Source organism: Sapajus apella, unplaced genomic scaffold (assembly GCF_009761245.1).
Source record: "Sapajus apella isolate SASKATOON/1434 unplaced genomic scaffold, GSC_monkey_1.0 scaffold25, whole genome shotgun sequence".
Taxonomy (NCBI): domain Eukaryota; kingdom Metazoa; phylum Chordata; class Mammalia; order Primates; family Cebidae; genus Sapajus; species Sapajus apella.
Genome location: NW_022436965.1, coordinates 26,122,994 through 26,150,590, shown reverse-complemented (window position 1 = coordinate 26,150,590; position 27,597 = coordinate 26,122,994). Strand labels below are relative to the sequence as shown.

The 27,597-nt window shown below is 38.3% G+C and overlaps 1 protein-coding gene across 1 annotated transcript; it reads left to right on the top strand.

Annotated features, from left to right (window-relative positions):
- The first annotated feature begins 407 nt into the window (after positions 1 to 407).
- On the top strand, positions 408 to 27,597 carry UHMK1 (U2AF homology motif kinase 1). The gene is given in 9 exon segments (XM_032291572.1): positions 408 to 734; positions 736 to 859; positions 2,556 to 2,848; positions 3,515 to 3,706; positions 6,323 to 6,417; positions 15,402 to 15,478; positions 15,628 to 15,726; positions 20,314 to 20,402; positions 25,924 to 27,597. Coding segments are annotated over 9 exon segments (1,260 nt in total). The 5' UTR covers positions 408 to 590; the 3' UTR covers positions 26,071 to 27,597.

The following is a 27,597-nucleotide window of genomic DNA, read 5'->3' as shown; positions in this document are numbered from 1 at the left end:
TTTTTGGTTTATAACTAAAATAGAAGCACAAAGGTCTAGGGATCCAGAATCATGGTTTTTGGTGACCATGGACCTGGAGGTGATGGTATACCTTTTGTACTTAGGGTGTTTTCCTTGGGCTCCTCTCTATGAGAAATGTAGGCGGGGTTTTATTTTTCTGGGTTCCTAGTGGTGAAGTGAGGTGCCTCAAAAGAAAAAGGACCAGTTTTGGCTTCAGGTATCCTATCCTAACCGTGAAAGCAGTTAATTCTGGGCCTGGAATGGTAGATACTCAGTAATTAATAGGTTACTTCTTACTCTGGGTCCTTTTCTCCAAACCTAATTCGTCTAATCACTTCTAGTCCCCGCCCCTTCTGAGCTCCCTCCTTCGGCCTGTGTGATAGGCTCTTCCTCGGTTTCCGGCTTCTCGGACTCGAGGGCACTACGGCTTCCGGTGTCATGGCGGCTTGAAGTCCCAGGAGTCGGTGAGGCGGCTGCAGGTCCTCCCCTGCGGAGCCGCTGGTCCGGCTAGCGGGGATGTGACCGCGGGCTCTGCCGGCCTGCCTCAGGCGTCGCGTCAGCTCCCGTGTACGTGCCCTCAGCCGACACCGATGGCGGGATCCGGCTGTGCCTGGGGCGCGGAGCCGCCGCGTTTTCTGGAAGCCTTTGGGCGGCTGTGGCAGGTACAGAGCCGTCTGGGTAGCGGCTCCTCTGCCTCGGTGTATCGGGTGCGCTGCTGCGGCAACCCTGGCTCGCCCCCCCGGCGCCCTCAAGCAGTTCTTGCCGCCAGGAACCACCGGGGCTGCGGCCTCGGCCGCCGAGTATGGTTTCCGCAAAGAGAGAGCGGCGTTGGAGCAGTTGCAGGGTCACAGGAACATCGGTAATTGCCGCTGTCTCCTTTCTCTTCTTGCCCAGGTCACAGTCCGAGCACACTCTTCCTCTCGCTGTGTGGCGTTCGGTCTTCCTCCCCTTCTGCAGGATTCGCGGGTCTAGCCCTCTATCACCTGATCCAGGCCGCTTTCCCCTTTCACCTTATTACTGTCTGCAGTGTAGTGGAGTTGGTGGTCTGCTTTGCTCAGTGTCACATAGATGCTCAGTAAATTCTACCTTGCTTCTAGTCTCTTCAGAGAATGCCGCATTCATTAGCATACAGAAATATCTTTTCTAGTGAGAGGAGGCACGTCTTTGCTAGATTGTCGTATCTTGTGTGGAAATTTTTGAATATTTGCATACCAGTAGAAAATGGAAACTATGTCTAGGGCTTGTGACATCAATGCTAGTAACTCATACAGCTTACCTGGTATGTATTTATTATGGATTTGGAGGAAATGATTCACTGTTCCATGGGAGCCCTTATAGAACTGTGAAATTTAGGAACGCTGTACCTTTGCTCTTGTGAGACTGTTTCATGACTCAGATATTCAGAATGTAAGACATGTAATGATCGCTGATGATTGATCTGTGAAGTCTTCATTTTCATTACAGGACAGAGAGCTTATCATTAGTTATAGCTTTCGTTATTAAAGTCTTCTTTCTTAGCATGTGTGATGCATATTTAATTTGAAGAGTGAGTTTTTTTAATAATACCATTTTGGAGAAGAATTACTTAACACTAGCGCTACATTTTTTTAGTTTACTAGTCTATCACTATAACCTTGGTATTGAAGAGGAAAAATTTTTTGTAAGCCTAAGGACTTGCTGAATCTCTGCAAGATTAGTTAAAATTTCATCTGGAAAGTCTCAGTCTCTTCATTAGTATTTAGATTATAGAGAGCTGTTTATTTTTCCGTTTTTTTTTGTTTTTTTTTTTTTTTGAGACAAATTCTCATTCTGTCATCCAGGCTGGAGTACAATGGTGAGATCACAGTTCACTGCAGCCTCCAATTCCTGGGCTAAAGCCATCCTCCTGCCTTAGCCTCCCAGGTAGCTGGGACTACAGGCACCTGGCACCATGCCTGGCTAATTTTTTGTAGAGAGGAAGTCCCCCTTTGTTACCCAGGCTGGCCTCGGAACTTCTGGGCTCAAGCAGTCCTGCCTTGGTCTCCCGGAATGCTGGGATCACGGGCATGAGCCACCGTGGCAGGCCTATACTGCTATTTTGGATCAAGAAGCAATCTTTAGTTTGGTTTTTGTACATTGTGACATTCCTTTTAAAAGAGTTACTTTATATTTGGATTCTTACTTTTTAAAATTTCCTTTTTTTTTTTTTTTTTTAAAGGACCTCATGATGCAACAATATTATTTATTTATATTTTGGATTTTTACTTTTAATCATTTTCTCTTGGCACTCCAAGTTCATGTTCACCCACCACTGAGTACTTGGTGAAACGCAAATAATTGTACCATGTTTAGTATCTGTGAATGGTAATCAGCTATTGTAGGCTGTCTCATCTTGTTTTTATTAAAATAACCCAATTGCCCAAAGATCTTATCCATGGGAAAAATAAATTACAGTGGAAGCTTGTTCATCAAAGTTATCCTTATCTAGACTCTCTCAAATTTGTATTGCAGTTACCTACTTTAATAGTGACTTACTCTAAGTCTGATTCTTAAAGTATGATAATTTCTTTTCCTAGTGACTTTGTATGGAGTGTTTACAATCCACTTTTCTCCAAATGTGCCATCACGCTGTCTGTTGCTTGAACTCCTGGATGTCAGTGTTTCGGAATTGCTCTTATATTCCAGTCACCAGGGTTGTTCCATGTGGATGATACAGCATTGTGCCCGAGATGTTTTGGAGGCCCTTGCTTTTCTTCATCATGAGGGCTATGTCCATGCGGACCTCAAACCACGTAACATATTGTGGAGTGCAGAGAATGAATGTTTTAAACTCATTGACTTTGGACTTAGCTTCAAAGAAGGCAATCAGGTAAGAAATAAGAAATAACCTTTTCTTTACTCTCGCAGTTGTAGTCAAAGCCAAGTATTTTCAAATGACAAGGGTAGTTTAGTAGGGACTTATACGTCATTTTTATCTAAAATACTGAAATGCCAGGGGATGCAGCAAATCAAAAGAATTTCAGTGCCACCATTTAAAAAAAGGACATAATGTTTGGGTCAAGTAGGAGGAGCCAGTGAAGAAGGAGAGCTCTGGCATTATTAAAAGTACTTAACCTACATAGAATGCTATTTTAAATTTTATGAACGTTTGGCTAATTGCTGAGTTACTGTTCCTGATCTCTTCAGTATGGGGGCTGTATCATATGGCAGAATGCATATGATAGTTCTGGCAAATCCCCCATTCTCCATGGTTTATTGTTTCTTTGCAGAGTGTCCTTATTATCAGCAGTGCCTAATAGGTAAGAGACAATCCAAAGAAGACTTCTTTATGAGCACTATATGGAAATGTACAGCTTGCCTCTGAGAACTGCCCCCAGTTAATGAATCAAAGAATATGATAACCAAGGGCTAAAAATTTTTAGCATTTAGTTTGGCAGTGGATTTACTGTACTCTTAGGGAAATAAACACACTGTAGAGATGGATAGAAAGGGAGCAGCTTTTTTGTTGGTTGTAATATTTATTTATCTTCTTTAGGATGTAAAGTATATTCAGACAGACGGGTATCGGGCTCCAGAAGCAGAACTGCAGAATTGCTTGGCCCAGGCTGGCCTGCAGAGCGATACAGAATGTACCTCAGCTGTTGATCTGTGGAGCCTAGGAATCATTTTACTGGAAATGTTCTCAGGAATGAAACTGAAACATACAGTCAGATCTCAGGAATGGAAGGTAAATTTCACCAGTGCTTTACTTTGGGGTTCTTACTTTCAATTTAAGAGTATTCAATTTATGATGATTCTTATTTATTTAATTTGAGACATGTTTCACTCTTTTGCTCAGGCTGGAGTGCAGTGGCACGATCTCAGCTCACTGCAGTCTCCGCCTTATGGTCTCAAGTGATTGTCCTGCCTCAGCCTCCTGAGTAGCGGTATTATAGGCGCTCGTCACCGCACCTGGCTAATTTTTGTATTTTTAGTAGAGACAGGGTTTCACCATGTTGGCCAGGCTGGTCTCGGAACTCTTGACCTCGTGATCTGCCAAATCACGAGGGCAAAGTGGTGTGATTACAGGTGTGAGCCACTGTGCCTGGCCAATTTATGATGATTCTTGTCTAGAATTCTTGATTGCTATCTGTTGTCCATACTCCTGTTTTTCTATTTATGATACTTAAATGCCACTACCCACTCCTATGGCTATCAATGTGCTAGTGAGTGTTGCATTCATATTGTTCCTAGCCTATGCCTAGGCTTGGCATATAGTAAGTGCTTGATAAAAATGTTTGAATGAATACATTTTCCTAAAGAAGCAAAAGTGGTTTCTTTTGCTTAGTAACAGTTATATTGAGTTCTAAAGTGTTGCTAATACAATCATAGCTTATGAGTTAAGTGATAATTTTTATAGATTATCTTAACTGCTTTACAGTTAAAAAAATTATTTTTACTGGGCATGGTGGCTCACACCTGTAATCCCAGCACTTTTAGAGGCTGAGTTGGGAGGCTCACTTGAGACCAGGAATTTGAGACCAACCTAGGCAATGTAGTGAGACCCCAGTCTCTAGTAAAAAAAAATTATAAAAGATATTTTAATACTTGTTTAATATCAAAACCAATAATCATTCCAAAGCATTGTATTTATTAAACCTCAAAAAATTATCCAGGTGTGATGGCACACACCTGTAGTCCCAACTACTCAGGAGGCTGAAGCAGGAGGATCACTTAAACAGTAGCCTAAAGGATACTGATATTATCACAACATTAAAGCCCCACAATACCTTTGAAAACATACTGTAGTTAATTCCTAACTGAAAAACCCACAGAAAGTTCATTCAAATATTAGAGGTTTGGAACTGAGATATTAAGCAACAAGTTTTTGGTAGTAAGCAACAAGCATTTTTTTGAGCATCTAATACATACTGTATAGCTATCATAGCATACAGTTTTGTTTCTTTTAAACACCTAGTCACTGATTTCTGTTGTAGCATTTCCTGGAAGGGATACTTAATAGCCCAGTGTATGTACCTGATGCTTGTATGGGTAAAAATTGCTTTCTTGGGAGTAAAATCAGTATCATTCTTTATTATTGGTATCCCAGACAATTGAGAGTCTAAGTATTCTTAATTAGTGCTAATCCAAACACAGATCAGTTATTTGAATGAGCTTTGACTATCTTTGTGTCTTTTGGACTATATCTGTTTGGCCTAGAGCTCATCAGAACTAGATCACATTCAAATTTATGTGAAATTCACATACATTTGATAGGGACAATGTGTAGTATTAGGATCTCCAATATATTCCTCTAGATAAAACATTATTTTTCTGTTTTATCACTTTCTGTGGGGGCAAAATTGCCAACTGATTATGAGCATAGGCCCTAAAGTCAAACTACTAGGGTTTGTATTTTGGCCTCCACAAAGATCTTACTAAGTTATTTATTTAGGTTCACTAAGCCATGGTTTGCTTTCTTTAATATGAGGATAATAATGGCATCTATCTCATAAGACTATTGAGATTAATAAATGATACTTTTAGCAAGCAGCTCATGGTAAGTATTTAATATAATTAACTAATAATGGTAGTATCAATTCTTTTAACTCATGTACACAGTTCTGAATTTTGAGTTAGCATAATATTCAAGCAGAATATATATTCTTAAAGATTTAGAGAATGAGTAGTATGACAGATAAGATGTTTTAATACTGCCTCGTATTCTCTTTGATAGTTTATTTCTGTCCGAAAACCAGTTCAAGACTCATCACAGAGATACCCTGAGTCACCTATTACACATTCATTTTTGCATTAAATCACATTCTTATGTGGTTGCTTTGGTATTAATTTTTTGTTCTTTCATCTAGTAGATGTTTATAGAGTGCTAGGTGCTGAAAATGGAGAAAAAATGTTCTTCTCTAGAAGCGTATAATTATGTATATTATTTCCTCTGTTGCTGGGCATGATGGCTCACGCTTATAATCCCAGCACTTTGAGAGGCAAAGGTGGGGAGATCACTTGAGCCCAAGAGTTTGAGAGCAGCCTGGGCAACATGATGAAACCCCATATCTACAAAAAATTAGCAGGGTGGGATGGCACACACCTGTATTTCCAGCTAAGCAGGAGGATCACTTATATCTGGGAGGCAGAGATTGCAGTGAGCTGAGATTGTGTCACTGCACAACCGCTTGGGTGGCAGAGCAAGACCCTGTCTCCAAATAAAAAAAGCTATTATAGGCTCTCAGAAGATAGTGTTATAGTGTTTTCTGTTGCATTTTACTCACTCAAATAGTGCTGTATGCCTAGTTCTCAATAAATACAGACTGAATAACCAAAGGAAGACTTTTCTCCCTTTCTTAAGGCAAACAGTTCTGCTATTATTGATCACATATTTGCCAGTAAAGCAGTGGTGAATGCCGCAATTCCAGCCTATCACCTAAGAGACCTTATCAAAAGGTATGTTACATGCACTGTAAGCTTGCTTTGCATACATGTACTGTGTGAAGTCGTATGTCTTTTTTTTTTTCTGAACAGATTTATATTATTATTTCTAGTTTGCTTGACCTATGTGGGGGTTTTGTTCCCCTAGAAATAAGTCTGTGCAGGCTAGCTTCCTATAAGGAACATAAGTAATCAAATAGTTTTACCAAATTTATTTTCAAAGGAATGTTCTTTTGCTCATAGTATCAAATGGTAAGCTTTTCCTGGCAGCCGCCTTTTCACTGGAAGATAGATACTGAGCCACTGTACCTTTGGCCTCTCATAGCCCTGGCAGTTCTGTATACTTGATGGAAAGCTGACTTTTAAAAAGTCTTTATTAACTAAAGATTGAGTTTGCTTTTGCATTACTCCCCTCCCCCCCAAAAAAAAGACCCAAAAACCATTTTAAATAATTATCTTTGACAATGGGGACAGATACAGTGTTTCTGATATCTGACTAGATCCAAATACAATAGATATTTTGAAAATACAAATATGTACAATCAGGTCATTTAACAATAGGGATCTGCTGTGAGAAATATGTCATTAGGTGATTTTGTCATGCTAACATCATAAAGTACTTACATAAATGTAAATGATGCAGACTTCTGCCCACACCTAGGCTGTCTGGTAGAGTCTGTTACTCTTAGGCTACAACCTATACAGCATGTTACTGTACCAAATACTTTAGGCAACTGTAATACAATGGTAAGTGTGATTTGTCTAAACATAGAAAAGGTACAATAAAATTATAGTATAAAAGATTTAAAATGGCATACCTATATAGGGCACTTAACCATGAATGGAGATTGCAGGACTGGAGTTACTCTGGGTGATTCAGTGAGTGAGTGGTGAGTGAATATGAAGGCCTAGGACATTACTAATGACTAAGGGTAAACACTGTCTACTTGGCTGTCACTACATTTATTTTAAAATTTTTGTTTTCTTCTTTTTTGAGACAGGGTCTCACTTTATCACCCAAGCTGGAGTGCAGTGGCACAATCTTGGCTCACTGCCTTCCAGGTTCAAGCGATTCTTGTGCCTCAGTCTCCCAAATAGCTGGAATTACAGGTGCACACCACCGTGCCCCGCTAATTTTTGTATTTTTAGTAGAGACGGGATTTTACCATGTTGACCAGTGGATCGTGAACCGCTGAACTCAAGTGATCCACCTGCCTCGGCCTCCCAAAGTGCTGGGATTGCAGGTGTGAGCCACCATGTCTTACCATAATTTTTTTTCTCCTGTAATAAATTAACCTTAGCTTAGCTGTAACTTTTTTACTTTATAAATTTTAATTTTTCTTTACCTTATTTACTTTTAAAATTTTTTTGTTGAAAACTGAGACACAAGCACACCTTAGCCTAGACCTACACAGGATCAAATTATCAATATCATTGTCTTCCACTTCCACATACTATCCTACTGGAATGTCTACAGTGGCAATAACATTCATAGAGCTGCCGAGTCTCCTATTGCCTTCTTCTGGAATACCTCACAAAGGACCTGCCTGAGACTATTTTACAGTTAACTATTTTTTGGGGGGGGTACACTCTAAAATAACAATAAAAAATGTATACAGTTATAAATACATAAGCCAGTAACATAACTATTTATTGTCATTATCAAATACAGTAGTTTTATTTACATCTATGTCCTATTACAACAAACACATTACTCACCTGCATTACCACAAGCATGTGAGTGATGTGTTACGATAGGACATTATAACTATGATGTCACTAAGTGATAAGAATTTTTCAGCCCAGTATAATTTTATGAGATCACTGTTGTATATATGGTCCATTGTTGACCAAAATGTCATTATGCAGTGCATGACTGTATTATTAAATAGTAGACTTTTCGGGTTTCTAGACTATGGATCAGAAGTAAGTAAAATAGTACGCTAGAAAAGTATGGATCCCTTGTTTGAGTCAGAATATTATAGTTTCCTTTGAATATTGGACCTATAAACCTTCAAATTAGTTTCATTAACATTTTACTTTGAAATAGTTATAGACTCACAGGACTTTGCAAAAATGTTACTGAGAGGTCCCTACCATTTACCCAGTTTCCCCCAGTGGTAACGTTTTACGTAATTGTGGTATATACAGTATCGAAACCAGTAAATTGAAACAGGTATAATCCGCAGGATTTATTCTGATTTCACTAATTTTTTTTTTTTTTAAGACGGGGTTTCACCATGTTGGTCAGGCTGGTCTTGAACTCTCGACCTCAGGTGATCCACCCGCCTTGGCCTGCAAAGTGCTTGGATTACAGGCGTGAGCCACTGTGCCCAGCCAATTTCACTAATTTTATGCATGGTTTATTTGTGTCTGTTTTTTTCATGTTAGTTTTAAATAGCTGTTAGCATCTGATTGATACGAGATATTATATATTGCGTTTTACATTGAAGAGATGGCAGTGAAAAATTGTAAAATGGATTGTAGCCTGGAAGTTAAATAATCTAAGTTCTAGTATTAACTTTGTTATTTGTTTTTTATTCTTTAAATAATAGTCCCCCCATCCATTTTACATGGATTATTAAATTTAGAAATTATAGAAAGAAGTGATGAGGAAAATAAAAATTATTAACCCATGTTCTAGTGTTAGCACTTTGGTATATTTCCTTCCACTGTTTTTCTGCATATTGTGTTATATATGCATGCAAGTCGCTTCAACCTTTTTTGTTGTTGATTCAAGCACAGATACTGAAAACACTAATTAAACAAAGGTGGAGCTTAATGAATCCGTAGGAACATTGTACCCACCTAATAACTACCGTGTACATCAAGAAATAAAACTTTCCAGCTACCCTGGAAGTCCTGTATGTGTCTCGTCCCAATCTCATACATTTTTCTTTCCTTGAGTGTCTTATATGTCACTGCCATGTGTTCCTGTTGAAAGTTTGATGACTCAGTAATTGCCTTTTCATTAAAAGTCACTTGGTCTTCCTGCCTGGCCAAGATGGTGAAACCCTGTCTCTTCTAAAAATACAAAAAAATTAGCCTGGCGTGGTGGCGAATGCCTGTAATCCCAGCTACTCGGGAGGCTGAGGCAGAGAATTGCTTGAACCCAGGAGGTGGAGGTTGCAATGAACCAAGATTGTACCACTGCACTCCAGCCTGGACAACCGAGCAAGGCTCCATCTCAAAAAAAGGAAAATAAAAAAAGGCACTTGGTCTTCTTTTCTAGATTCCCAGAGGATTTTATCTTTTTCTTTGATGTGTAGTAATTATACCAAAATATATTTTGATTTTGATTGTTCCGGGTCAGTATTCTCAGAAATAACAGTGTAGTTTCACTGTGTAGTTTCAGATCTTTGTTTTTTTTGTTTTAGAAAAGGGTTCTTAAATTGGACTTTTTAGTATTTTTTTTCTCTTCTTTTTGGTTTTCACTTTTATGTCCTCCTAGTCTACGTATGTTTGATTTTCTTTGCCTTATATTCAATATTGCCATTTTTTTCTCTCTCTCTTCTTTCTTTCTTTCTTTCCTTTCTTCTCCCCTCCCCTGCCCACCCCTCCCCTCCCTTCCTTCCCTTCCTTCTTTCTTTCAACAGACTTTTTGCTCTGTTTCCCAGGCTGGAGTGCATTGACACGCTCTTGGCCTGCTACAACCTCTGCCCCCTGGGTTCAATTGATTCTCCCACCTCAGCCTTCCAAGTAGCCAAGATTACAGGCTCCTGCCACCATGCCTGGTTGATTTGTGTATTTTTAGTAGAAATAGGGCTTCACCATGTTGGCCAGGCTGGTCTCAAACTCCTGACCTCAAGTGATCTGTCTGCCTTGTCGTCCCAAAGTGCTGGGATTACAAGTGTGAGCCACTGCGCCCAGCTGTCATTTTCCCTTGAATCCATATTATCTCTTTCATTATTTCTTTTTCCTATCTTTTTTTATGAGGTCCTACCATGTGTCCAGGCTGGTCTTAAATTCAAGTGACCCTCCTGCCTCAGCTTCCCAAAATGCTAGGATTACAGGCATAAGCCACCGTGCCCGACCCATTATTTCTTTGTTATTTTAAAAAATATCCTTCTTTTTGCCTACTCTTTCTCTAAGACGTTATTTGTTGTGTTTATTCATCTTTATATCTCTTGTAGTGTAATTTTATTTTATGAAATGATTTTTTTAAGTTTCTGATTCTTTCCTGAGTTCTATTACCTTATTTTTATGATTTTCAGATTTTGATTTCTGTTGCTCTTTCACATCCTGTATCATTTTTTAAAAATGTCCTTAGTTCATTTGAATTTTTGAGGGGGACATGGGAGACAAAGTCTTACTCTGTTGCCCAGGCTGGAGTGCAGTGGCATGATCTCGGCGTACTGCAACCTCCACCTCCCAGGTTCAAGTGTTCCTCCTGCCTCACCCTCCTGAGTAGCTGGGATTACAGGTGGACGCCACCAGGCCCAACTAATTTTTGCGTTTTTAGTAGAGACGGGGTTTCACCATGTTGACCACGCTGGTCTGGGACTCCTGATCTCAAGTGATCTGTTCTTCTCAATCTCCCAAAGTGCTGGGATTATGGGTGTGAGCCACCATGCCCAGCCGTTATAACCTTCTGTTTCATAATTAGCTAAATGGCCTGGCATGGTGGCTCATGCCCATAATCCCAGCACTTTAGGAGGTTGAGGCAAGCAGATCACCTGAGGTCATGAGTTCAAGACCAGTGTGGCCAACATGGTGAAACCCTGTCTCTACTAAAAACACAAAAATTAGCTGGGCCTGGTGGCATCTGCCTGTAATCTCAGCTACCTGGGAGGCTGACGCAGAGGTTGCAGTGAGCTGACATTGTGCCACTGCACTCCAGCCCGGGTGACAGAGTGAGACTCTGTCTCAAAAAAAAAAAAGAAATGGTAGACTATAATGTTCATCTGTTTTATGGCCATGTCTTTCTGGCATACATTCATTATCTGAGAGGTTTCATTTTGCAGTTATCTTTTTGTACAACAGATTCTTTTTCTTTTTTTTTTTTTTTGAGGCAGGGTCTTGCTCTGTCACCCAGGCTAGTGTGCTGTAGTGTGATCACAGGTCATTGCATTTTTAACCCCTAAGGCTCAAGCGATCCTCCCACCTCCACCTCCCAAGTAGCTGGGACTATAGGCATGTACCACCATGCCTGGTTTATTTTTTTGTAGAGACAGAGACACACTATGTTGCCCAGGCTGGTCTTGAACTCTTGGACTCATGTAATCGTTCCACCTTGGCCTTCTAAAGTGCTAGATTACAGGCACTAGCCACCATGCCCAGTCAGTTATAATCCTTTTTATGTTGCTTATTTTTATGTGTGAATTATTTTCCTAAACTTATAGAAGAAGATGTACTTGGGATAACTTTTCTAGTTATACAAGGCTCCCTCTTCTGTTGTTTTGTGTAATATTCCCAGAAAGTAGTGATTTTTTTTTTTTTTTTCCCAGAGATTTTCTGGCTCTTCTGCTTTTTTCCGGTGCCTCCCTTTCTCTCTCTCTCCCTTATCCTGTTCAATTTATATTCTGTTCCCAGGTTTTCTTCTCACTGTGGGCCTTTGACTGAAAGAAAGCTTTGCCTGGTTCGTTTTAAGACAGGTCTTAGTGTCTAGATTACTCCAACCTCTTAGGATTTTACGAAGAATTCCTTGTATTCACTTAGTATTAGAATATGTAACCCCTTATAGTTTCAGCTGCTTTTCCCCAGCAGCCTGCTGTGCTTCTAGTACCTTTTGGCCGTTTGGGGTTATTTATTTTTTTCTCTGGTTCATCAGATCAATTGTAGCTTTCCTCTGCCTCCTTACACATAGATGCCAATATGGGGCAAATCCAACTACTATTGATAGCTTGTCGCTATAGTTTTTTGGTTTTTGGGTTTTTTTTAAGATAGAGTCGCGCTCTGTCGCCCAGGTTGGAGTGCAGTGGCACAGTCCCCACCTCCACCTCCCAGGTTCAAGTGATTCTCCTGCCTCAGCCTCCCGAAGAGCTTGGGACTACAGATGCACGGCACCATGTCTAGCTAATTTTTTGTATTTTTTAGTAGAGATGAGGTTTTGCCCTGTTGGCCAGGCTGGTCTCAAGCTCCTCACCTCAAGTGATCCACCCACCTCTACCTCCCAAAGTGCTGGGTTTACAGGCATGAGCTACCACGTCTGGCCTAGTTTTTGTTTTTTAAGTGATTTCTTTTTACTTAATAAATGCTTACCTGCAATAAGGAAGTAATGGTCTTTTTATGCCACAAACATTTCAGTAGCTCTATAGTGATACATTAATTTTATTAGACTATAACAGCATTTCAATCTTTTTTTTAATGACATAAAATTGTATGTATTTGTCATGTATACCATGTTTTGAAGTATATATACATTATGAGATAATTAAATCTAGTTAATGAACAAATGCATTACTTTATATAGTTATTTTTTGTGGTGTGAATATTTAACATTCATTCTCTGTGTTTTTCAAGAATATCATCATTAACTAGAATCACCATGCAGCATCATTAACTAGAATAGTCATGCAGTAGATCTCTTGAACTTATTCCTTCTATCTAATTGTAATTAGGCATCTTTTGGCTTTGGCCAATGTCTCGCCAAGTTCCCCTCTTCTGTAACTTCCCCACCCAGCCTCTGGTAACTGCCATTCTACTCTCTGCTTGTGTGACATCAAAGCTTTTTAGAATTCGCATATGAGTGAGATCATGCTGTATTTCTCTTTCTGTACCTGGCTTATCTCACTTAACATGATGCCCTACAGGTTCATCTATGTTGAAAGTAACAGGATTTGCTTCTTTTCAATGGCTGAATAGTATTCCATTGTGTGTGTGTGTATATATGTATATGTATATGTATATGTATATGTATATGTATATATGTATATATAAATATATATCACATTTTCCTTTTTTACTCACCTGTTTTTCTTTTTTTTTTATACTCATCTTTTTTTTTATTTTTATTTTTTTAAGCTAACATCCAAGAAATGAACACTTACCTGTTAATAGATACTTAGGTTGATTCCATATCCTGGCTATTGTGAATAGTGCTGCAATAAACATGGGCATACAGGTATCTCTTCAACATACTGGTCTCATTTCCTTTGGATATATACCCAGTAGTGGGATTACTGGTAGTTCTTTTTTAAAGTTTTTTTGAGGAACCTCCATACTGCTTTCCATAATGGCTTTACTAATTTATATTCCCGCCAACAATGTATGAGGATTCCCTTTTCTCTATATCCTTTGTCTGTTTGATAATAGCTATCGTAGCACATATGAAGTGATACCTCATTGTGGTTTTGGTTTTTCATTTTCCTGATGATTAGTGATATTGAGCATTTCTCATATACTCTTGGCCAATTGTATGTGTTCTTTTGAAAAATGTTTGTTCAGGTCTTTTGCCTATTTTTTAATTGGGCTGTTTGTTTCCTTGCTATTAAATTGTTTGAGCTCTTTTTTTTTTTTTTTTTTTTTTTTTTTGAGACAGGGTCTTGTTCTGTCCTACCGGCTGGGGTGCAGTGGTATAAACATGGCTCACTGCAGCTTTGAATTCATAGGCTCAAGTGTTCCTGGAACTACAGGTGCATGCCACCACACCAGCTAATTTTTAAATTTTTTTGTAGAGAGAGGATCTTGCCATGTTGCTCAGGCTGGTCTCGGACCCCAGGGCTCAAGTGGTCCTCCCACCTCTGCCTCCCAAATTTCTGGGATTACAGATGTGAAATACCATACCCAGCCAAATTGGGTTCTTTGTATATTTTGTACATTACTCCCCTAGCTGATGTATAGTTTGTAAATATTTTCTCCCATTCTGTAAGTTGTCTCTTTACCTTGTTTGCTGTTTCCTTTGCTGTGTAGAAGATTTTTAGTTTGATGTAATCCCATTTGTCTGTTTTTGCTTTTGTTGCTTGTGCTGTTGAAGTTTTGGGTCTTACATTTAAATTATTAATCCATTTTGAGTTGATTTTTTTTGTGTAGGTAAGAGATAACAGTCTAATTTTATTCTTCAGTGTGCTGATATCCAGTTTTTCCCAGCACTATTTATTGAAAATACTGTCCTTTCCCCACTATGTGTTCTTGGTTGTAAATGTTTTTTTTCCCCTGGGGTCTCTGTTCTGTTTCATCAGTGTGTGTGTCTGTTTTTAAATCTATACCATGCTGTTTTAGTTACTGTAGCTTTGTAGTATTTTTTTGAATTCAAGTAGGATGATGTTTCCAGCTTTGATCTTATTTCTCAAGATTGCTTTGGCTGTTTAGGGGGTCCTTATAGTTTTTGTTATAGATATTGTCAACAGGTTTTTGGTTTTGCTATCTAGTTGGGTTTTTTTTTATTTTTAGTTGTTTATTTTTTGAGACTCAGTTTCTCTCTTGTCCGATAGTCTGGAGTGCAAAGGCATGATTTTAGCTCACTGCAACCTCCACCTCCTGGGTTCAAGTGATTCTCCTGCCTCAGCCTCCCGAATAGCTGAGATTACAGGTGCCTACCACTATGGCTGGCTAATTTTTGTATTTTTAGTAGAGATAGGGTTTCATCATGTTGGCCGGCTGGTCTTGAACTCCTAACCTCAGGTGATCTGCCTGCCTCGGCCTCCCAAAGTGCTGGGATTACAGGCCTGAGCCACTGCGCCAGGCCTAGTTGTTTTATTATTAGAGAAATTTGATAAGCTTCAGTAATCATCCTACTACTATCTTTTTTTGTGTGTGTTACCCTAAACTTGTGTCTAGCTTTTTTTCACTCACTGTTACAGTGTGTGGATCACTTTGCAGTGTTTCATTTATTAATCAAAAGTGTTACTGTAAATCACAGTATACTGTCATAGGTATGTTTCATGAATTTACTGAACCATCTACTAATAAATAGCATTTGTATTCCTTATAGGTGAATGATTTGGTAAATCATGCTAATATAATTAATGCTGTGATAAACATTTAGACATTCTTTCTTTATTGATTGCATTTTCAAAAGATTCAGCAGAAATGATAAGCCACCTATTTTTGTGTTTTAGCATGCTTCATGATGATCCGAGCAGAAGAATTCCTGCTGAAATGGCATTGTGTAGCCCATTCTTTAGCATTCCTTTTGGTAAGTTGTATATTATTTTATTTTTTTTCTTGGTCATTTGATAGTCATACAGGACATCAGCACTAATTTATATTCCCAAGTTCCTTTATCTAATGTTCAACTTATTTGGAGGGATTTACATTTAACCGTATTATGATGAATTTTAACAGCCCCTCATATTGAAGATCTGGTCATGCTTCCCACTCCAGTGCTAAGATTGCTGAATGTGCTGGATGATGATTATCTTGAGAATGAAGAGGAATATGAAGGTTAGCATTTTCTAAATTATATTTTAATGTGTCTTTCTTAAATAAGTCTGGAATAAACATATCCATAACATTTTCATATTTTCCCAGTTTATCTAATGAGAATATTGAACAGTGTGATCTCTAAAACACTCTCACTTTTTTTTTTTGAGATGGAGTTTCCCTCTTGTTGCCCAGGCTGGAGTGCATTGGTGTGATCTCGGCTCATTGCAACCTCCGCCTCCAGGGTTCAAGCCTCAGCCTTCCAAGTAGTTGAAATTACAGGCGTGCACCATCAGGCCTGGCTAATTTTGTGTATTTAGTAGAAACGGGGTTTTACCATGTTGGTTGGCTTGTCTCGAACTCCTGACCTCAGGTGATCCATCAGCCTCAGCTTCTCAAAGTTCTGGAATTACAGGCGTGAGCTACCGTGCCCAGCCCTCTCACTTTTTTATTTATAATGTCCTTTTGACTCTTACATTTCATCTTTACCCAGTTAACAAAGAAGATTAATTTTCCGAACAACTTCTATCTCTCTGCTCTGTCTCTTCTAGCCCTTCCCTGTGCTTGCATATCTCCATTTTAGCTCTCTTTTTTGCTTTTAAGATTCATTCATTTAAGACATATTAACTGAGTATTTACTATGTGCTGTTGTGGGATTACTTCGCATCTTAATGTAGTAGGGGAGACAGATACATAAAGAATTACAGTTGTGTTAATCTGAAGATAGGGTACTATACAAGGGCAGAAAGGACAAGTACTTAACTCAGTCTGAATAATTGGTGAGGGCTCCTCTATAAAGGTTATATCTGAGCTCAGTAATTTGGAGTTGCTGGGCTGAAAGTTGAGGGGTTAGGCAGTAAGTAGCACACATACATAGAGATGAAAATGTCAGAAAACAGCAAATTGGCATGACTGTATCTTAAGGTATTTGTTAGGGAGCAATCAGTTAAAGCTAACAAGGTAGCCAGAGTACAGACTAGTCGGCTGTGTTTAAGAATTTGGATTTTGTCCTAGAGATAGTAACACCAAAATACAGATAGATGAAGAGCTTTGCATCAGGTATAGAGTAATATCTAGCTTATGGTAAGTATTCAATAAATATCTGTTCTTTGTTGAATGCAGTAAGGAGTTTATTAAATAAATTTAAATGGGAGAATGACATAGTCAAACTTGTGTTTTAGTAGGGACATTCTGGAAACGGGGGAATGGACTAAAGCAGGGTCAGACTTGGACCAAGGGCAACAACTGTGAAGTATTTGCATCAACCTAGTATTACTACTACCAGAGAAACAATTTTGTGTAGTGGTTAAGTGTGGACTTAGAAAAATTACAGCTGGACGTGATGGCACACACCTGTAATCCCAGCTGCTTGGGAGGCCGAGGTGGGAGAAGTGCTTGAACCCAGAAGGTAGAGATTACAGTGAGCTGAGATTGCACCACTGCACTCCGGCCTGGGCAATGGAGTGAGACTCCATCTCGGCGGGGGTTGGGGGAGAGTGTAGACTGAGTTTACATTATGCCTCCATCACTTACTAATTTCCTTTGCAGTTTTCTGCAAAAGAAGGAAACAACAGTTTCCTCATGTATAAAATGGAGATAATAAATAGTACCTATCTTGTAGAGTTGCTGTGAAAGTTAAATAATATATAAACATTTCCTAGAACAATGCCTGGCAAATAGTAAGCACTCAACAAGTATTATCTATCATTACCCACTAGAATATATGCACTATATAAGCCAGTTTGTTTTGTTTATTGCTATATTAATGTCACTGACCCACAGAAGGCACTCAAATATTTATTATAGGAAGAAAGATGGAAGGAGAAATAATTCACAAAGGGCCATATATAATCTGTCTAAATGTAGTGACAGAGTGGATATGAGAGCAAGAAGTGAGGCAGGTTTGGCTTTTGCATGAGACATCTGAATTGAACCACTTGACAGTTGGTGGTGCTAGTTAAAGAGATAAGGAATAAAGGAGAAAAAGCAGACCTTGAGGATCCATTTTGGACAAGAGGAGGGATGCCTCCTGTACTCACTGAAATAGGTTGAAAGAGAAAGAATTTTTGTTGTGGCCGTATCTAAGTTATGGAAGTTATAAGTAAAAGTAGGTAGGAAGTCACTGATGTTCCTGCATAGTAACCAAATATTTTCTGTAGATATCCTTTAGTACTCAATTTTGAACTTTAAAATTTTTTCCTATTTATCATTTATTTACTTTCAGGTTTTAATTATTTTGCTAACAAATGAGGCTCAAATATCTTCTAGATTCTTGACCTATTTTTAATTTCTGTATCTTCTGCCCATAAATTATATCAGTTTTGTATCCTCTTAATATTTAAAATGGAAAAAATTTAAAACAAAGCTTTATTTTCTACTGTTTCCTTTTCATTTTACTTTGTTTCTTGTTCTCTGGCTGATCTTAACACTTAACTTTGTGCCTAGTACTTTATATATATTACTTAAGAGGTGGTAGTTATTTTTTCAGTTTATAGATAATTGAAGTAAACTGAGGCTTAGTCACAAAGCTAGTAAATATTTTAAAAGCCAGATATTTAGGTGTGTATATCTCTAAAGCTCTTTTATTTTTCTATTTAAAAATACTAATTGCATAATATTCAGTCTTCTCCTTGTAGAAAATTAAAATGTTACAGATAAGGCTAATTATATGACAGTTTCTCTTGTAAATCATTTCATGTCCCTACAGTATAGTGAGAGAACTGTAATTTCTTTGAGTCTGTGACCATTTTGAGTCTTGAGTTTTCAGGATATCTATCTGAAAGAAAGTCTTGCCTTCAGCATTGTTTCAGGTCACAAAGGTCCAGTGGCTCTGAATTTCTTGGGATCAGTTCAGAATGCTACTTATGTCCTTTCAGTCTTCATCTTTGTGATGACCTGCTGTCTTCATCACCTCATCCTTTCTACTCCAAATAATTTTTATCTCTATAAAACTGAAGCTTGGGCTTTTTTTGAATAAACCTTTAGACTACCATATCAACTCTTCTGTCTTGTTATGACGTTTTTCTGCTTTTAAATACATTGAGTCTTTACATTTTGTTTAAATGTTGCTATCGAATCTGAAGTGAACTAAACTGCAGCAGACAGTATAGTACCATTAAATACCTTTGTTACTTTTGATGAACAGGTTCATCATGAAATAACAAATTGCTTAGCTAGAAATTATGGTATGTGTTGGAACAGCTGTCTTGTAACCTTGATGGAGGCAGGGAAGAACATTAAACCTTACATTACAGACCAAATTAAATTTCAAATCAAGTAAAGATTAAAATACTAAAACAAGTAAGGGGATGAAATAGGGAAGGAGGGAAAAGAAAGGTGTGAGGGAAGGAAGTAGGGCAGGGTGAGAGAACTTTTTAATATAAAAAGTCATTGTAGAATTTTGTTATTTAATATTCCTGATGTGGAATATTAAACTCAGAAGCAGTAAAATTATCATTTTACTTTGTTTTCTGACCCTAAGAATTATGACCTTAAGCAAGATTAAAAGACAAATGATAGTTTAAAGAAGAAATATTTATAGCTCTTATTACAGCTTATGGAAAAGGAAGTAGACAAGTACTTTACACATATGCTTTTCCTCTCTATTGTTGAAATGCTAATTGGAGCCAAACTGCAATATCTTTGTTACCCATCAACCACATTGACAATGATGAAACGTTAGATTATCCTCTTGTGAGTGAGGGCATAGGAAAACAGACATTCTTGTACATTGCTAGAGAAAGTTTACATTGGTAAACCTTTAAAGAAAGCAAATTGGAAAAATTAGAAATTTATGTCCATTTTGACCTAGCATTTCCATTTCTGGAATGTCAACTTAGAAATACACAAGTAAGGTCAGGTGTGTTGGCTCAAGCTGTAATCCCAACACTTTGGAAGGTTGAGATGGGCAAATCACCTGAGGTCAGGGGTTCGAGACCAGCCTGACTATCATAGTAAAACCCTGTCTCTACTAAAAATGCAAAAATTAGCAGGATGTGATGGCATATGCTTGTAGTCCCAGCTACTCAGGAGGCTGAGGCAGGAGAATCACTTGAACCTGGGAGGTGGAGGCTGCAGTGAGCCAAGACTGTGCCACTGCACTCCAGCGTGGGCGACAGAGCGAGACTCCCTCTCAAAAAAGACAAAGAAATATGCAAGTGAAATGAGATATGCATATGGGGGTTTATTGTGGTACTGTTATAAGTGATAAAAGTTTGGAAATTTTAAAATTATTCAGTACTGGACATATTAGATAATATATTAATGAGAAAATTTTATGTGATAATTTGGAAATATCTTAAAGGACATATTGAATATAAAAAATAAGATATTTGCTTTTATAATTTCATATTTGCTTGTATAAGTTTATACTAATTATGGCAGACTACAGAAGAAACTGATGTTATCTGTTGCCTTCAAGGAGAGTAGAAGCTGGGAGGAAGACTATTTTTTAAAATTTGGAGTCATTTGAATATGTCAACTGTTCAACACCTAAAATGACCTCATAGACTAGTTATGTATTCCTGAATTCTTTGATTGAAAAATTTCATATATTGAATACCTGTTAATTATATCAGAGTAGTTACTCTTATATGTTTTAATAATCAGATGTTGTAGAAGATGTAAAAGAGGAGTGTCAAAAATATGGACCAGTGGTATCTCTGCTTGTTCCAAAGGAAAATCCTGGCAGAGGACAAGTAAGTGAATATTTTTATAATTGCAGAATTGTTCAGATGCGATTACAATTCTGTATTAAATGTTTTAGTTCTGTAGGAAGATGTACAAAAAAATTTTGCTAAGGATTATGGTTTTGCATTTTAAATGATTTTTATATTCTGACCTTTTTACTTCTAAAAGTTCTATAATATGCTTGCATTTCTTTTTTAGCACTTAAAATTTGTTTTAAAAAAATATCGGCTGGGCGTGGTTGCTCACGCCTATAATCCTAGCACTTTGGGAGGCTGAGGTGGATGGATTACTAGACGTCAGAAGTTCAAGACCAGTCTGGCCGACATGGTAAAACGTCTCTACTGAAAATACAAGTTAGCTGGGCATGGTGGCACACACCTGTAATCCCAGCTACTTGGGAGGCTGAGGCAGGAGAATCACTTGAACCCACAAGGCAGAGGTTGCTGTGAGCCAAGATCCTGCCATTGCACTCCAGCCTGGGCTGGGAGGAGTAAGACTTCGTCTCAAAAAAAAAAAGACTACTTTTGAGCCGCTGTAAACAGTAACACCAGGCCAGGCATGGTGGCTCATGCCTGTAATCTCAGCACTTTGGGAGGCCAAGGTGAGTGGATCGCCTGAGGTCCGGAGTTCAAGACCAGGCTGGCCAACATGGTGAAACCCCATCTCTACTACAAATACAAAAATTAGCCAGGCGTGGTGGCGAGTGCCTATATTCCCAGCTCCTTGCGAGGCTGAGGCAGGAGATTTGCCTGAACCTGGGAGGCTGAGGCTGCAGTGAGCTGAGATGGGTCCATTGCCCTCCGGCTTGGGTGACAGAGCGAAACTCCATCTCAAAAAAAAAAAAAAAAAAACAGTAACACCAACTGCTGAATCATGCTCTATATCAGGTTCGGCTAGAGAAATGTTTTAGTCTAATTTTGTTCTAATTAGGTAGAGTTAGAAAACCAATTAGGTTAGGTTTTAATTGTAATAGGAACTGTCAGTGATAGTTTAAAGAAGGAAAGTGTGTTGGACTGAGAATTCTTGAACCTGAGTTCTAGTCTCAATATGATTAGCTTTGTGATGATCCTCAGTTTCTTCATCTGTAAAATAGGTGGACTAAAACTGTTATCACCACATTTTTATAAGAAACTCTTAATTCCAAATTAAACTATATGAAGAATATAAGAAAATATTTATTTATAGTATTTTTATTTTCCGAGAGAATAGAATATTGGGTTTGCTGTATCCTAGGGTTTCTCATTCTTGACATTGAGGCTGATATGTTAGAGTAGCTGTCCTCTACATTATAGAACGTTTGACAGCATCCCTGACTTCTCCCGGCTTTGAACAACAAAAATGTCTCTAGACACTGCCAGATGTCTGCCTTCTAGTGGGTGAAGTTATCTCTGGTTGTGGATTGTTTTATCTTTTTTTGTTTGTTTGTTTGAGACAGGGTCTCACTCTGTTTCCCAAGCTGGAGTGCAGTGGCGTGCTCAGCTCTCTGCAACCTCTGCTTCCAGGCTCAAGTGATTCTTCCACCTCAGCCTCCCGAGTAGTTGGAACTACAGGCACACGTGCCACCACACCTGGCTAATTTTTTGTAGAGACTAGGTTCCACCATATTGTCCAGGCTGGTCTTGAACACTTGAATTCAAGTGAACCACCCGATTCAGCCTCTCAAAGTGCTGGGATTGAAGGTGTGAGCCACTGTGCCCAGTTATTATTTTATCTTAATAGCTTAGTATTATGAACATTCCTGGCAACTGAAAAAATATGAACATAATTTTATTCTAGTTCTAATGACATGTTATTGCCAAACTAATGTGATAATACTTTCGGTTTTTTGTTTGTTTGTTTTTGTTTTTGTTTTGAGACAGAGTCTCGCTCTGTCACCCAAGCTGGAGTGCAATAGCATGGTCTTGGCTCATTGCCACCTCCACCTCCTGGGTTCAAGTGATTCTCCTGCCTCAGCCTCCCAAGTAGCTGGGATTACAGGTGCCTGCCACCATGCCCTGCTAAATTTTTGTCTTTTAGTAGAGACGGGGTTTCACCATGTTGGCCAAGCTGGTCTCAAACTCCTGACCTCATGATCTGCCTGCCTCAGCCTCCCAAAGTGCTGGGATTACAGGGGTGAGCCACCATGCCTGGCCCATGATAACAGTTTTTATGTCATTTAGTGTCACATACTGAATACTAATAATAATTATGTCCTTGCTGTTTGGTCATTTAACTTATATTTATTGAGCATTTGTTATGTTCTAGGTAACTGTCATGAAAGTGGTCAAATAAGATTTTTTCAAATGGTGATAAGTGCTAGGGAGAAAAATAGATTAAGGAAGAAGCTTAAGGAGTGCTGGGGTAGGTAGAGTGGGTTGCAGTTTTAAATGGGTGATAGGGAAGGACATACTAAGAAGGTTATATGAGTTAAAGAGAAGCAAGGAAGAAAATTTTAGGCAAAAGGAACAGCAAGATCCAAGGCTCTGAGTATTCCTGGCAGATTTGAGGCCAATGTGGCTGTAGCAGAGTGAGAAAGAAAAATAGTAAGAGATTAAATCAGAGAGGAGATTAGGGAGCGGTAGGGGGCATATTAAGTAGAGTGAGCCTGGTAGAGCATTGAGGTAACAGTGGCTTTTACTCTGAACTAGGGCAAGGTATTGGAAGATTTTAAATGAAGGACTAACAGGATCTGCCTTAACCCCAGTGGTCAAAATGAAATGGAAGATACAGAATAGAGAGACAGGAGAAATCTTTTCCAGAAGGAAGTATCCAGGTTTGAGATGATACGAAAAAAGTATCAGTGAAAGGAAAGTTGCTATTTTGAGAAGTTTTCACTGACATTTAAAGGAGAATGAAAGCAGCTTTTGATAAACTCTTGAAATCAGAGAGTTAATCTATTTAGGCTTTTGAAAGTGTTCATTACCTGCTGACAAAGCCATTCTTCATTTGAATTTTCAATTCAAGTAAACATGATTTTATAAGGAATATTACAAAAACCACTGAAAAATAATGAATGCCTCTGATAATGCAATTATAAAAAGTAATCAGGATTAGAATGATATAGCCCTTTAATTTCATAATGAATTATAAAAATAAGATGTGATGCTTAGTATGGGATGGTGCAGTATAAAAAAGTATATTCTAAGGCCAGGTGTGGTGGCTCATGCCTAAAATCCCAACACTTTGGGAGGCCGAGGCGGGAAGATCACGAGGTTAGGAGATCGAGACCATCCTGGCCATCAACATGGTGAAACCCGTCTCTGTTAAAAATAAAAAAATTAGCCGAGTGTGCTGGCATGCGCCTGTAGTCCCAGCTACTCGGGAGGCTGAGGCAGAATTGCCTGAACCTGGAAGGCGGAGGTTGCAGTGAGCTGAGATCATGCCACTGCACTCCAGCCTGGCAACAGAGCGAGACTCTGTCTCAAAAAAAAAAAAGTATCATCTATCTGAACAAAGGAGTATGATAGAAAACATAATACTCCTTCTGTAAATGCATTCCTACTCATTTATTGAACTTTGGTCTATAGGATTGGGAATAATTAAGAATCAGGTAAAAAAAAAATCAGAAATAAATTCATTATTCTTTTTTGTGGAGGAGTAGGGGGAGACGGGGTCTTGCTCTGTCACCCATGCTGGAGTACAGTGGTGTGATCTCACCTCATTGCAGCCTCAGCTTCCTGGGCTCAAGTGATCCTCTTCACTCTGCCTCCCAAGTAGCTGGGATTACAGGCATGCATCACCACACCCAGCTAAATTTTTAATTTTTTTGTAGAGGTAGGATTTTGCCATGTTGCTTAGGCTGATCTTGAACTCCTGGACTCAATCTGTCTACCCACCTCACCTCTCAAAGTTATGGAATTATAGGTGTGAACTGCCACACCCAGCCAGATTCATTATTTTTATTAAGCATTATGTTCTAACTTCTTTTGCGTTTAATGAGAAAGTATATATTGCTAAAACTGATCTTGCAGACAACTTACACTTTTATAGAAAGGCAAAATATTAAGTATTTCTAAGATGAAATAAAATGAGAATTAACCGATTAGTTTATATATTTCATGATACAGTTCAATAATACAGGTTTTATTTCATAAATTACACCTCCTTAGAAAGAAATCACATGAAATTTTATCAATAGCATTTTCCCCATGCAGTTTTACTTAAACAGCCTTTCTGTCTATACTGCTGTGGCCATTTGAAAGTGCTTTTATTTCCAGTTAATGACACATTTTAGGGATGTGTTTTAATAATAGCTGGCAAGCACCCATTTACATGTGTAAAAAAAAGGCAATATTTAGCATTAGATGATCTCTACTTTGTCTTAAAGAGCAATGTGTAGCTTAAAATAGCCATGGGATAGAAGATGCAAGGCCAGTCTCACTTCTCCATTTTTCTCTATATATGAATTCAGAAAATTCCATCACAGGCCCAAAATATCCTAGGTCTCATGTCTTATATCACCCCTAACAGAAATATTTGCATAAGATAGTGATGACAAGTCATGGGCAGGACATGGGGTTGCGTGTATTCACAAAGGAAGATTCCATAAAAAACAGACTCCTGTATTAGGAATTGCCCCCTCTTTGTGTCCTGAAAGTTTTTATAAATAGCTTTGTTTTGTCAAGTGGGATAAGGGCTCCTTTGAAAGGGGAAATGAGAAAGGATAACCTTCCTGAACTTGTAGGTTGATGAGTTTTAGGAAAAGGTACAAATGAAAGTTAATCTGGAAATTGATTTTCTTCTAAATGATCTATTGTCGCATCCCTTCAAAAGTCTCTGAGTAACCTAGGATGCTGGAATACCAGTTCACAGACTATTATTGACAGAATGAATGAGGCAAACAACTGAGAAGGGAGAGGCAGTTGTTTTTACAAGGTAACTGAGGATGAGTTATTTCAAATCATTTCATCTTCCTCTAACTTTTGCTTTAGGTCAAAAAAAAAAAAAACTTATAAATTATGTTATATCCTCTTTCTATCTCAGGTAGGAATTCAAATGCTCTGAAAAAGGAAATTACCTAGTATTAAATTTCTTCCTTTACTATAGTTATGAGGTATAGCTTCTACAAATTGTACCTCTTAATAGGTGCAGTTTCTAGCAGTTTTTGACCAGTATTTTTTCCTTTTTCACTTACAAAATTACAGATTATATTCCAGGTACCATGGAAATGCAGTTGCTATCTGGGCTATTCAACCATGTCTGTGGCAGATGTCTAGTGCTATTCATCACTCCTGTAATGATCTTGGCAAAAGGTTATACATGATTCACCCAACTTGTCTTTGAAAGATTTTTCAGAATTGAGCTGAGTTGTAAGGAAGTATTCTAAACCGTGTTGCTCTAAAGTATAGTTCATGGACCAGCAGCACCAGCAGCATTGGCATCAACTGGAAGTTTGTTTAGAACTCAGGCACCAGCTTAGACCTAAGGAAGCAAAATCTGCATTTTAATAAGATCTCCAATTGTTGTATGTACATTAAAGTTGATAAAGTACTGGTCTAAAACCATCTTGGTGGAAATGAAATGACATTTTTTTTCTCTGTCTTCCTTCAGGTCTTTGTCGAGTATGCAAATGCTGGTGATTCCAAAGCTGCTCAGAAATTACTAACTGGAAGGATGTTTGATGGGAAGTTTGTTGTGGCTACATTCTACCCGCTGAGTGCCTATAAGAGGGGATATCTGTATCAAACCTTGCTTTAATCAGTAACCTAAGAACTATTTCCTTTTTCTCCTCTTCCATTTCTTGGGTTATTGTATTCCACACCTGAATGCAGGAGCACCCCCTTACCATTTTAGGAAGGTACTTTGTACATTTATTTAATCCTACTAATGTGTAGCCATTGCCCAAGCAGTGACTGCATTGCATACATTTGGCACTGAGTAGGACAAGACCTCTCAGCTATACATTGAGGGGTTTTAGAGCATCCATGTGGGCAACCTATTTTTGTGCAGGAGAGCAGGTGCTGCTCTTCCGTATGTAACCTAAAAACATATTAATTATTTTGTGTGATCATGAAGCAAGAATGAATAATATCATGTCTTGGTAAATACTAACAAATTTGTTAGGTTTGGTGACATCATTTACAGATTCTTTCTTTATGTTGTCCAGTGGTTCTTCCTTATTGTTGATATCCATAAGCTGGCACTGGATGCTCTCAGTAATGTTAAGTAATTGTCAAGCAGCAGTTACCTACTGTGTTCTTAACACTGAGTTGTGAATTTTTTCTTAAAGGAGTACTGTAGTACTGAATATTCCTTTAAAGGAACTGCAGTGAGCCTATCCAAGATTTTTAAAATTAAGGCTTTTAAAATAGAAAGCTGATGCTTGATCTTGCACAATTTTTATGTCTAGTATGTATGCTTGAGTGAGTGTGCAGGTATGAACGATTAGAGAAAATTTGAGTCACTGTACTTTATAGTGTGAATCCTGTGAGCTAATACAGTCTAAACTCATTTCTTCCCTACCTATTTCACATCGATAAGATTTAGGATATGCGTTTTTTGAGAGGTGGTCTCTCTGATACAATGTAAATGACAAAACAAATAATTCCTGAGAGGCTCAGAACAAACTGGAGTCTACCCTGGAGTTACATTGAGACTTCTAAAATGATTAGAACAAAGACTAAGTTTTGCCACATGTAAATCAACCCCTCTTTCAGTCTAATTTAGACTCTGTATTAGCTCATCTTTTTTGTACTAAATCTATAGTTTTAAGATTTCTCAAGATGTGGCTCTGCCTACTATGATGGAAAATTGAAGTGGGTGAAAAGAATTAGACATACAATAAAGGGAAAAGAAAAAAATGGGTGAAGAGAGGATAGAAAATAAAGAATTCTTTTTTCTTCCTTTCTGTTTCTTGTATCCCTGCTCCCTTTTTCCTCCCCTTCTCTCATTCTCTGCCTCTATCCTTACCTGAAGATAGAGGAGCAGCATCCCAGGTAGTTTGGCTTTTGACTGCAAGGAAGTTAAGAAAGGAGTAGATATAATGAGATAGAAGTAGAAAGGAAGAAAAACTCAAAGAATTCTTAAGGAATTCTTAAAAGGATTCGTAGCAACCTGATGTTTCCCTTAGTAGAGAATGCTGGTATGTGTGAGTTCATGGACACAAGTTGATGACACGGCTTTTAGAATTATAATTATGGATTCCTCTTACATAATGGTAGGTTGTCTTTAAAGATATAAAAATTAGGACACCTTTATGAAGCACTGATAATACCAAAAAAAAAA